Source organism: Ammospiza caudacuta, chromosome 11 (assembly GCF_027887145.1).
Source record: "Ammospiza caudacuta isolate bAmmCau1 chromosome 11, bAmmCau1.pri, whole genome shotgun sequence".
Lineage (NCBI taxonomy): Eukaryota > Metazoa > Chordata > Aves > Passeriformes > Passerellidae > Ammospiza > Ammospiza caudacuta.
This window is the reverse complement of record NC_080603.1, coordinates 27604023-27613067: the sequence shown is the minus strand read 5'-3', so window position 1 is coordinate 27613067 and position 9045 is coordinate 27604023. Positions and strand designations below refer to the sequence as shown.

At 52.1% G+C, this 9045-nt stretch overlaps 1 protein-coding gene across 2 annotated transcripts; it reads right to left on the bottom strand.

Annotated features, from left to right (window-relative positions):
• Window positions 1-1997: 1997 nt before the first annotated feature.
• On the bottom strand, window positions 1998-7272 carry PFN2 (profilin 2). 2 transcript variants are annotated; one of them, XM_058811848.1, is made up of 3 exons: window positions 7045-7272; window positions 5873-6065; window positions 1998-4046 (listed from the first exon to the last, which is right to left on the bottom strand). In XM_058811848.1, exons 1-3 carry the CDS (start codon window positions 7174-7176, stop codon window positions 3949-3951), a joined length of 423 nt encoding a protein of 140 aa, XP_058667831.1. In that variant the 5' UTR covers window positions 7177-7272; the 3' UTR covers window positions 1998-3948. The 2 variants fall into 2 exon arrangements, with proteins under 2 accessions (XP_058667831.1, XP_058667832.1); XM_058811849.1 differs by having other exon boundaries at window positions 1998-3732.
• Between the last annotated feature and the right edge of the window lie 1773 nt (window positions 7273-9045).

Here is a 9045-nt window from a genome sequence, read left to right as displayed (position 1 = left end):
GCTGAAGTGCTTTTGAAGATGTGTAACGTGGAACTATTGGGAGCCCAAGCAGATGTTTCCTGCATCATACTGTGAATCACAGTACAAGGGGTTGCACTGACCAGTGCTATGTGCAGGGGTCTTAGTTCTGCAGAAAACCTTCATTTTTGTTCACTTGTAGCTTGAGGAGGAGTTTGGACTGGCCAGAGTCTGTAGTTTGCCTGGGGGAGTGTGAAGGAGGACCAGGGTGCTCTGAACAATTCCTACCCAGCTGGCAGCACCTGCAGAACCACAGCCCAGTGCCAGAACCCTGGACAAGCGATGGCAGGTGAGGCTCCCAGATGGGGTTTCTGACCTTACTCTATGCAGCCACATACTCTGCAGTGCAGATCAGTTTTCTGGGCCTGGCTGAGAGCAGGGAAAGCTTATTTTGCACAATAAGGCACAGCAAAAGGATAATAACAAAAGGATGATTCATCTCCAAACCACTGCTGCCAGCAGCCATGGGGTAATGACAGCCAGTGTAGTGGTATATTTTCACAAGGCAAAATTCCCCTTCACCGTGCATGTGTCTAGGTGAGTCCAAATGGGAAAATGGTTTCTGAAAATGTAATTACTACACTGAAATATTTTTCTTAAAATAGGTCCCTGCTGTTGCTGTGAGTGCATATGATTATTCATTATTGTATTCCAGGAACGGTCCCCAAAATCTGAAGCGTTCCAGAACCACAAACTGACCTAAACTTTTTACTATGCTCTTATGTAATTCTAGTGCCTGCAGTCAGTTGCAGACAGTTATGCGAGGAAAATTTACCAACAAATGCATTTGAAAAAGTAATTTGAACAACACCTAATTCTTAACCAAGCAGAAGGAAACAGGTGACAAAGACCTCAAGAGAGGGAAATTGGTCAGAAAGGAACAATGTCACAGTAAGGAATGTGATGACAAGTGCCTGGTGTGTGCTGCCAGCAGCTGCTCTGCCTCTGGGGTGCTGCTATAGTCAATTCCATCCACTCTGGCCTTACCATAGAATCCGCTCTGGGAATACAATATCCTCATTCCTCCTAACTAGGGAGAAACGAGGTTCTGCCGTCAAAAGGTGAGTACAACTTTGTGTTCAGACACTGGGCACGGCTTCATGTGTGTTTTACGAGGGAAGCAGATTTGCCTCCTCTGTACCAGTTACTACTGAAAGGAATTTGCTCTGTGCTCTGAGTGCGTTGGTCTGCTCCAGCTTTGGCCCTGGGAGATCCAGTTCAGACACAGAACCACTTGGCAGTGGGAGAATATGAACACTATATATAGGAAGGTTTTAGTTAGACCCAGGTCTAGTGCCAAACAGAGGAGCAGGTGCAGCTGACACCAGTTATGAAGGTGTGGGGGGAGGAGGGGAGAACAAAGGTCCTGTCCAGAAGCACCTGAGTGGTTTGAGGGCCCAGGAAGGCAGATTCACCTCCCGTGATTTGGGTTCAGTGGTCCTCCCATCCCACAAGCTCCAGGGTTCACCATCACATCCCCTTGCGCATGTATTTGTAGGAGTTCTCAGCAGAAGTAAAAAATACAGATGCAATCCTTGAAGGTAAGGGAGACTTTACATCTGCCCCCTGTCTGGGTGAGGGGAGCACATTCCCACCCTGGCTGTACTGACCTGGGCAGGCCACCATGCTCCTGTGCCAGGTCCAATGTCACGCTGCCTTCAGCTTGTTTAGGAATGATGTATTGGGCATTCGGAGGGCAGGGGAGCCCCACACCAGAGAGCTGGATAAATGTGGAATTAAGAGATGAGAAATCATATCCTAATTTAAGATCTGCCCCAAAGACTGCCTGGCTTTTGACTAAAGTCATATTATCACACTACTTATCTTATTACCATATCATACTACTTATATTATCATACTGCTGCTGTCCTGCCAAACTTAAAACTGCACTTAGACTTCCTGCTAGTGGAGCCAGCCAAGCACTGAAGGGCCTCAGAGCATTTCCTGGGTGTGAGGCAGAAAAATTACCAACAGTCTGATTTTGTTTGGTTGGAATAAATTTATTTCATCTGTCTGTAAACAAGGTGTTTTTAATAGTTATGGCATTTTTTGAAATGCATATTAAATCAGATGAGTTAGACTGTATCCCAGATGTAACAAAGTGCAGGGAAAGAAATGGACAAATCAGCAACAAGAATTTGTTTAAATCTGTACATTATCCACAAGGCCCAACAATAGAAGCAAATACTAGAATGTCCCTAAGGTAGTGCCAGTCAAAAGAAACCCTCAGAGTCAGTTAAAATCCATCTCACAATAGCAACAGTTCATTTTTTTTTTTTTAACAATAGTATGGCACAGAATACATATTAAAAAATTCATCACAAGACAGCCAAGTCAGTTATTCCAACCACTACCATCTCCCATTTATTCTTTAGTATACAGAGTTCTGCAGTTCTTGCAATGGACATACAGGTCAGAACAGTGCCTGAACTGAGTTTGGTTACAGACATTTTCAGATGACTCGTGCACAAGGCAGCTCACTCCATCATTTCTGCAGCAAGGGTGTGACAGGCCAGATGAAGATTTTTAAATTTGAAATGGTATTTTGACAGTTTAGCTTACAAACTACCAACCTTCATCCAAACAGTGGCTTCAGAGCAGCCAAACTCTGCACCACTAAGTGATCTGGCAGAAAGACTGAAGCCAGTCATAGCTCCCAGGGTAGCTGAAGGTGGCAGTTTTCCACAATGACATTGCAGTTTCATATTAAAAAACAAAAACACCACCCCCCACCCCCCGACCCCCAAGCTGCAAATTAAAATTGGTCCTATGAGAAACTGAAACCAGACACACTCCAGCTGGTTATACCAGGCTAGCTAATGGCCACAGTGGCAGCCTTGCACAAGTCAACTACAGAACAGGAGCTGGCAAAAAAAAAAAAAAAAAAAAAAAGTGCCTGAGCTATTGTAATGATGGAATGTCTGGGGAGTCCTTAGGATGGTGGTTTAAGGTCATGGGAGGAAGTACATCTGTACCCTTTCATAGTTTTGTGATTGCACTTGTTAAGCAGTACAATCTTCAGACAACACCAAGAAAAAGTAAGAGAAGACTTAAGCCTACAGTGAAGTGCAATGACAAAACTAATGTGACATTAATAGCTTTTGAGTGGCAAATTGGTTAAACAAACCAGGCACTATAAAAATGGGTGTAAGCAAACACATGGGTTTAAAAAACAGAAACAAAGAGAGGGACAGAAATGAAGATATGCACACACTTTTTTCCTCCCAACCGTGCTCTGTGAAAGGAAGACTAGTGAGCTGTGACTTGCTCAAAGTGCTGAAGAGGCATTGATCAAATTAGATTGTACAATCGGCACCTTGTTTAGTATCTCAGTTGGTTTAGCTGTCAATATCATACTAATTGCTAAGACGAAGCAGAGCCTACACTTGGCATGTTCCCCTCCCAAGTTTCAAGTTATCATGCATATCATCATCGTGGTGGTGCCAGATGGGCTCGGTTACCTACAGTGGTTACAGAGATGAACAAGGGGGAACTGGAGTTATGACAGTAGGAAATGGGTAAATAAAAAAACACAAACTACCATCTACGGTCTGGTAGCACTGAGCACAAGCGGGTGGTGCTGCAGACAACTGCTAGGTGGATGGGGAGAGGCTGCTCAGACATCAGACCTCCTCAGGTATAAAGCCAGTTCATATGCTTTCTTGTCGAGTGTCCCACCATGGACACCTTCCTTTCCCATGACTATAACCAATGCTGGAGTACACAAGGAAACAAAACAGAAATGAAAAGAATTAAAGGGAAAAAAAAAATAACACCTTTCCCCACCAACAAAGGGATACAAAGGAGACACAGGTTCATACCCCATCACCCTGCATTGCTAGTAAAGTTTCCAGAATGTAAGGTTTAAAGCTCACCGCCAGGAAAATTTAATAGCAATCTTCCCCTAATACTTAACAGTCTGCCTAACAACTAGAACCCAGAGTCTCTCAAGTATTTTGCCATTGAGTATGCCTTCTTATTCAATCCGCCTCCATGGACCCCTTCTTTGCCCATTACAAAGACCAAGACTGAAAGAGAAAAGAAAAAAAAGTTTTAAAAAGAGTGTGTTAGACATGGAAATAATGCAACTTTTATTCAGTGCAATAAACACCCTCAAATTCAAGATTTAGTATTTGAGTATTAAGCTAATTTAACAGTTTTGTTAAAACACAGACGTAGAAAGGGCTGGGAGAAAGTACAAGCTACCCTCGGGGATTTTATCTAACTGTGGAAGCTTTAAGCCTGAGAAAAATGCCACCAGCTATCAAAACAGCATTACAATGCCTCTCACCATAACTCAGCACCCAGCAAGGAAATCCTGGCAGCAGTTTAAACACCTGTAGGAGCAGGGGTACAGTGCATGTGCAAGCGTGACTGGAGAGTGGCAAAAGAAAATTCCCATTATCTGGAACCAGAGTAATTGCCCTGATACTGGTAAAAAACCCCAAAGGGTGAGTTGGGCTGAGACTTTCCATGCAATAACACAGCTATAAACCACACTTTTTACATAAGACAAAACACAGGGACAATTGTCATACTGAGGCTCTCCCCACTCCCCCAATTCCAGCAAGGTGTTCCAGATTATCTGCTAAAAGGAACACTGGAGGCTCACCAGCAAGAGCCCCTGTGAGCTGCCATGAGATATCCCCCAGCAGGGAGGGGGCACAAGGAACACTGGGCTGCCACAGGCCAGGGACTGTTCACCAAGCTGGGAATGCTGCAGCCAGTCTACCTACACGTGATCGTACACTGGGGCCTCAGGTTGCGCCATGGAAGGTTTAGGTTGGACATTAGGAAAACTTCTTCACCAAAAGGGTTGCCCAGCCCTGGCACAGCTGCCCTGAGCAATGGTTGAGTCCCCACCCCGGAGGGATTTAAAAGCCATGTGGTTGTGGCACTTGAGGACATGGGTTAGTGGTGGCCTTGGCAGCACTGGGAGGACTCCATGATCTTGGAGGGCTTTTCCAACCTTAATGACTCTATGATTCTATCTCCATAGCAATTTGCTCATAAAAGCTTAAGACAGTTCTCATTGTCATTTCACAAGTCAGAACTCTGCTTGTTTCACTTCAGTGCTGCCAACCCTCTTCCTGCATGCCTGCCCTGGGCTTTAGCCTACAGACATCTGCTCTGCCTTTGGTTTTACACCTATTGGCAAAAGTCTTGTCACTCACGAACCTGTTCCACAGCCAGCCCAGGTGTTCCCAACATAAGGCACACCACTACTGGACATTATTTCATATCCCAGATGAGTGCCTGCCCCATAACAGATTTTACTGGAAGTTAAATGAAGAGCACAAAGGAGCAGGTGTCTGAGAATGAAGCACATTTCTCAGTGGTACCAAACTGGACAGGCTTTTTCTGCCTGGACGGCCTTTAGCAGGCTCAATAGGAAGTGCAAGAAAAGTTAATGTAGAACTTTTTAGTAGGAGCAGCTCATACATGAGATTCACATCTTTGCAGAATAAACTTTCCATCAAGCAATTTACAATGAGAAAGCTTACAGTCACTGCCTGTTATTAAGAGACCCCTTCTGAGCTTCAGGTATGAAGTGATGATGAAGGCTTAGCTGGAATACCAGCTAAGCCTGCTTGGAGCTGCAGCCTGCTTTTTCCTGCTTGTCACAGACCTGTGAACTACTGCACAGCCTGGTGCTGGGCTGGGATGCAGGTGGGAACAGGGATGAGTGTAATTCTCAGTCAGAACTCAGCTAGAGCACTGCCATCCACTCCCTTGCATCATTTCCCAAAATTAGCCATTAAATACAGGACTTTGGTTCTCCTAATAGCTGGAGTCTATACTTAGGGTCACATTCCTAATTTAGCTATCTGAAGGTAGAGAAAAGGGTGCTTACCTCGTCCAGCTCTGCCTACAGCAACATTATATGTCGGCTCACCACCTTGACTCTTTGTCCTGATGTCCATTGTGCAGTCACCATCGACATACAGGCTATCTCTGATCACAGAGCACTTCTTTGCACCAAGGGTCAGACCATTGGTGAAGAAACCCTCTCGGTCTTTTCCTACAACCATATCTATTTCTCCTGGCTGTCAAAGTAAAGAGCTCAGAGTTAGCACGGAAGGGTATATTGCTGTCATTTCTATTTAGAACCGGTCCCGTCTCGTGTGGAGAGGCCGAGGCCGTGATTTCCCCTCGCTACCCGCAGGAAGTGCTCCAGAACACAGGGCTTTGTTAGGCGCAGTCTGCGCTGCTCCGCGGTGGCTGCGCGCGGGGGAGCCTCAGCCTCAGCGATTCCGGGCCCGAGCCCGTCAAACGGCGCAGGGCGCCTGCCGGAGCCTGACCCCGGGCCGGCGCGGACTCTGTCCGCACCTGTCCCGGGAGATCAGCCCGGGGCCTGCCCGCGCCCGCGGCATCAGCCCGGCTGCGGCCCGCCCGCGGGGCCCGGGCCGCTCCCGCCGCCGCGGCCCCTCCGCCTGCCCTCGGGAAGGGCCCCGGGCCCGGAGCCTGGGGGTGCGGCGCGGGCCCGGCCGCACCGCGGCGGCCGCAAAGTGCAGCGTCACGGCGGGCCCGGCCCCCCGACCGCGGCCCAGGCGGCCCCGCTCCGCCTCGGCCGGGACCGGGCCCGCCGCGCCCGGGGCGGGGCCGCGTGGGCCCGGGGGAGCCGCGCCGGCGGCCGCGCACGGCCCTTCTCTCGGGGCGGCGGGGCCGCGGAGCCGGGCGGGCCGGGGGCGCGGGCGGGCAGGGCGGGGGAGCATCAATGGCAGAGCGCCATCTTGGCGGAGAAAACATGGAGCCGGCGGCGCGGCGGCGTCCGAGCCGCCTTCCTCCGCCGCCCGCCCCGCACCGGGCCCGCCGCCCGCACCCCCCGCCCCGGCCCCGCCGCCCGCACCCCCCGCCCCGGCCCCGCCGCCCCCGCCCGCGCGACCGGCCCCGCGCCGCTCCCGACGCGCACAAAAAGGCGGCGCGGGCGGCCGGGCCCGCGCCCCCCGCCCGCAAGGTGCCCCCGTCCCCCGGCCGCGGCCCGTGGGCGCCGCTCCCGGCCCCGCTCCCGCTGGCCCCGCTCACCGTGATGCTCTGGAAGATGCCGCCGGCCGTGGCTGCCCAGACGTACTTGGCGTCGCAGTAGCCCACAATGGCGGCCTCCTGGCAGCAGCCATCGCACATCAGGTTGTCCACGTAGCTCTGCCAGCCGGCCATGATCGCGGGGCGGCGGGCGAGGGCGAGCGGGCAGCGGGCGGGCCGGGGGCGCGGGGCGGGCGGCGGTCCCGGCGGTGCGGCGGCGGAGCGGACCGAGCGCTGCGGCGGCGGCGGCGCGGCCCAGCCCAGCCCTGCGCTGCCGCGCCGGGGGCGGGGGGAGGAGGGGCGCGGCCGGCACCGCCCCCGCGGCCGGGGGGAGCGGGCCGGGGGCCGGGGCGGGGCTGCGGCCGCGCCGGGACCGATGCCCGGTGCCCTGTGCCCGGCGCTCGGTGCTCGATGCCCGCGCCCGGGGCCGCTCGGCCGCTGGAGATCGGTGCGGGCAGTCCCGGCACTGCTGCGGGGGCCGGCCCAGCCCGGCTCGGCCCGGTGGAATTGCGGAGCGGGCGGTGCGGGCCCCTCCCCGCGCCCGGCCGGGACCGCGCGGGGCAGAGCCGCGGCGGGGCCGGAGATCCGTGCGGCCGCCGCGATGCCCGCACCGGAGGCCGGCAGCGGCCGGGATCGGTGAGTACCGGCGGTGGCGCCGTCCAGCCCGGCCCGGGACTGGCCGGGCGCCCCGGGGCTCAGGGAGAGGCGCTGCGCTGCGTGCCCGGCGGGCGAGCCCGGAGCGGGCACGGCCGCGGGGCAGAGCGGTGCCCGCTCCCGTGCACAGACGGAGCGTCCGGCGCCCCGTCCTGCCCGTGCCCGCCGTGCCCTCACGGCCCCTGGCAGTCGCTGCATTTGTGTTGTTTCTATAATCTCAGGTCTGCCTTCGCGCCCCTCGGAGAGGGCTTGAGCCCTGCCTGCCTCGCCCGTGCCCTTCATCCTCCCGGACCTCAGGGATGCGTCCCTGTCTCACACACCAGCATCTGCTACGTTTTTTTTCCACAAGGGGTTGTAACTGGTGATTTTATGGTTTATTGTTCCAGGTTCCACCAAGTCTCTATTGCAATAATTTAGTTCTACATTCTTTACAACACCCGAGGCTGATGCCATTGGTTTGGTGCACTGATACTGGGCCCTGGGCAGGAGGGCTTGGCTGCTCCAAGGCTGTCCTGGGTCGCAGGAGTGTTCACCAGCACCTTAAGGGTGTGTTTCGAGGCAATTGTTCTGTTTTTCATAACACTGAAACTGGTGGGGGCTCACCTTGCTTTTGAGCCGGGTGAGTTTGCTTTATTGGGTGACTGTTGTGATTCTTGGGGCAGTGCAGACTGGGGGGATGTGGCCTGGCTGTCCATGTCAGTAGCTTTGTGGCTATAATTCAAGAAGTTAAATCTCATAGCTGAATATGCCAAGGCATAGTATACAATAAATGAATCTGCCTTTTCCTGACCTTTCCTTTACCTTTCCCTTTACCCTTCTTTACCTTAAGTCCCCAGGTATTTATTATGGATACCCCTACAGCACACTTCAGGGTTTCATTGTCCTTTAACAACCTAGTTCCGTTGTCATTGGATTGAGTGTTGTTTAGTACTAATTGCCTGGATTACTAGATACTTGGAAAAGAGCTCCTTTGTATGTTTTACCTTAACTCCATAAGGGTTTCTTTTCTCTATTTTGTTTTCACAGTGCCTTTACCCCTCTGAATTTGGACAGCCATCGTCCATGTATCCCAGAAATATTTTCATGTCACTGTATCTACCAATGAGTTACAGTCCTTAAAGTTGCTTTTAGCTTTTAAAATAGCTAAAGCTTTTTGTGAAGTTTGACTTTTCTTCATCATCCTACCTCCAGAGATTCTTTCCATGGGAAGGAGAAAATGTTCTCTTCTGTCTGAAAGTGCCATTGAGGGTCGCTTCTCTGTTTACTCCTGGTCTGTAGGAGGTCCCAGTTAAACATTCTTACTAGCACAAAATGAAATGTATCCATCTGAAATTAGTGGGAAGCTGATGA

Coding starts and splice junctions, on each gene's coding strand:
- PFN2 (XM_058811848.1), bottom strand. CDS start 7,176: ATGGCCGGCTGGCAGAGCTACGTGGACAACCTGATGTGCGATGGCTGC. Junction 6,066..7,044: donor GCATCTTCCAGAGCATCACG/GTGAGCGGGGCC, acceptor TTACTTTGACAG/CCAGGAGAAATAGATATGGT. Junction 4,047..5,872: donor TGTAGGCAGAGCTGGACGAG/GTAAGCACCCTT, acceptor TTTCTCTTTCAG/TCTTGGTCTTTGTAATGGGC.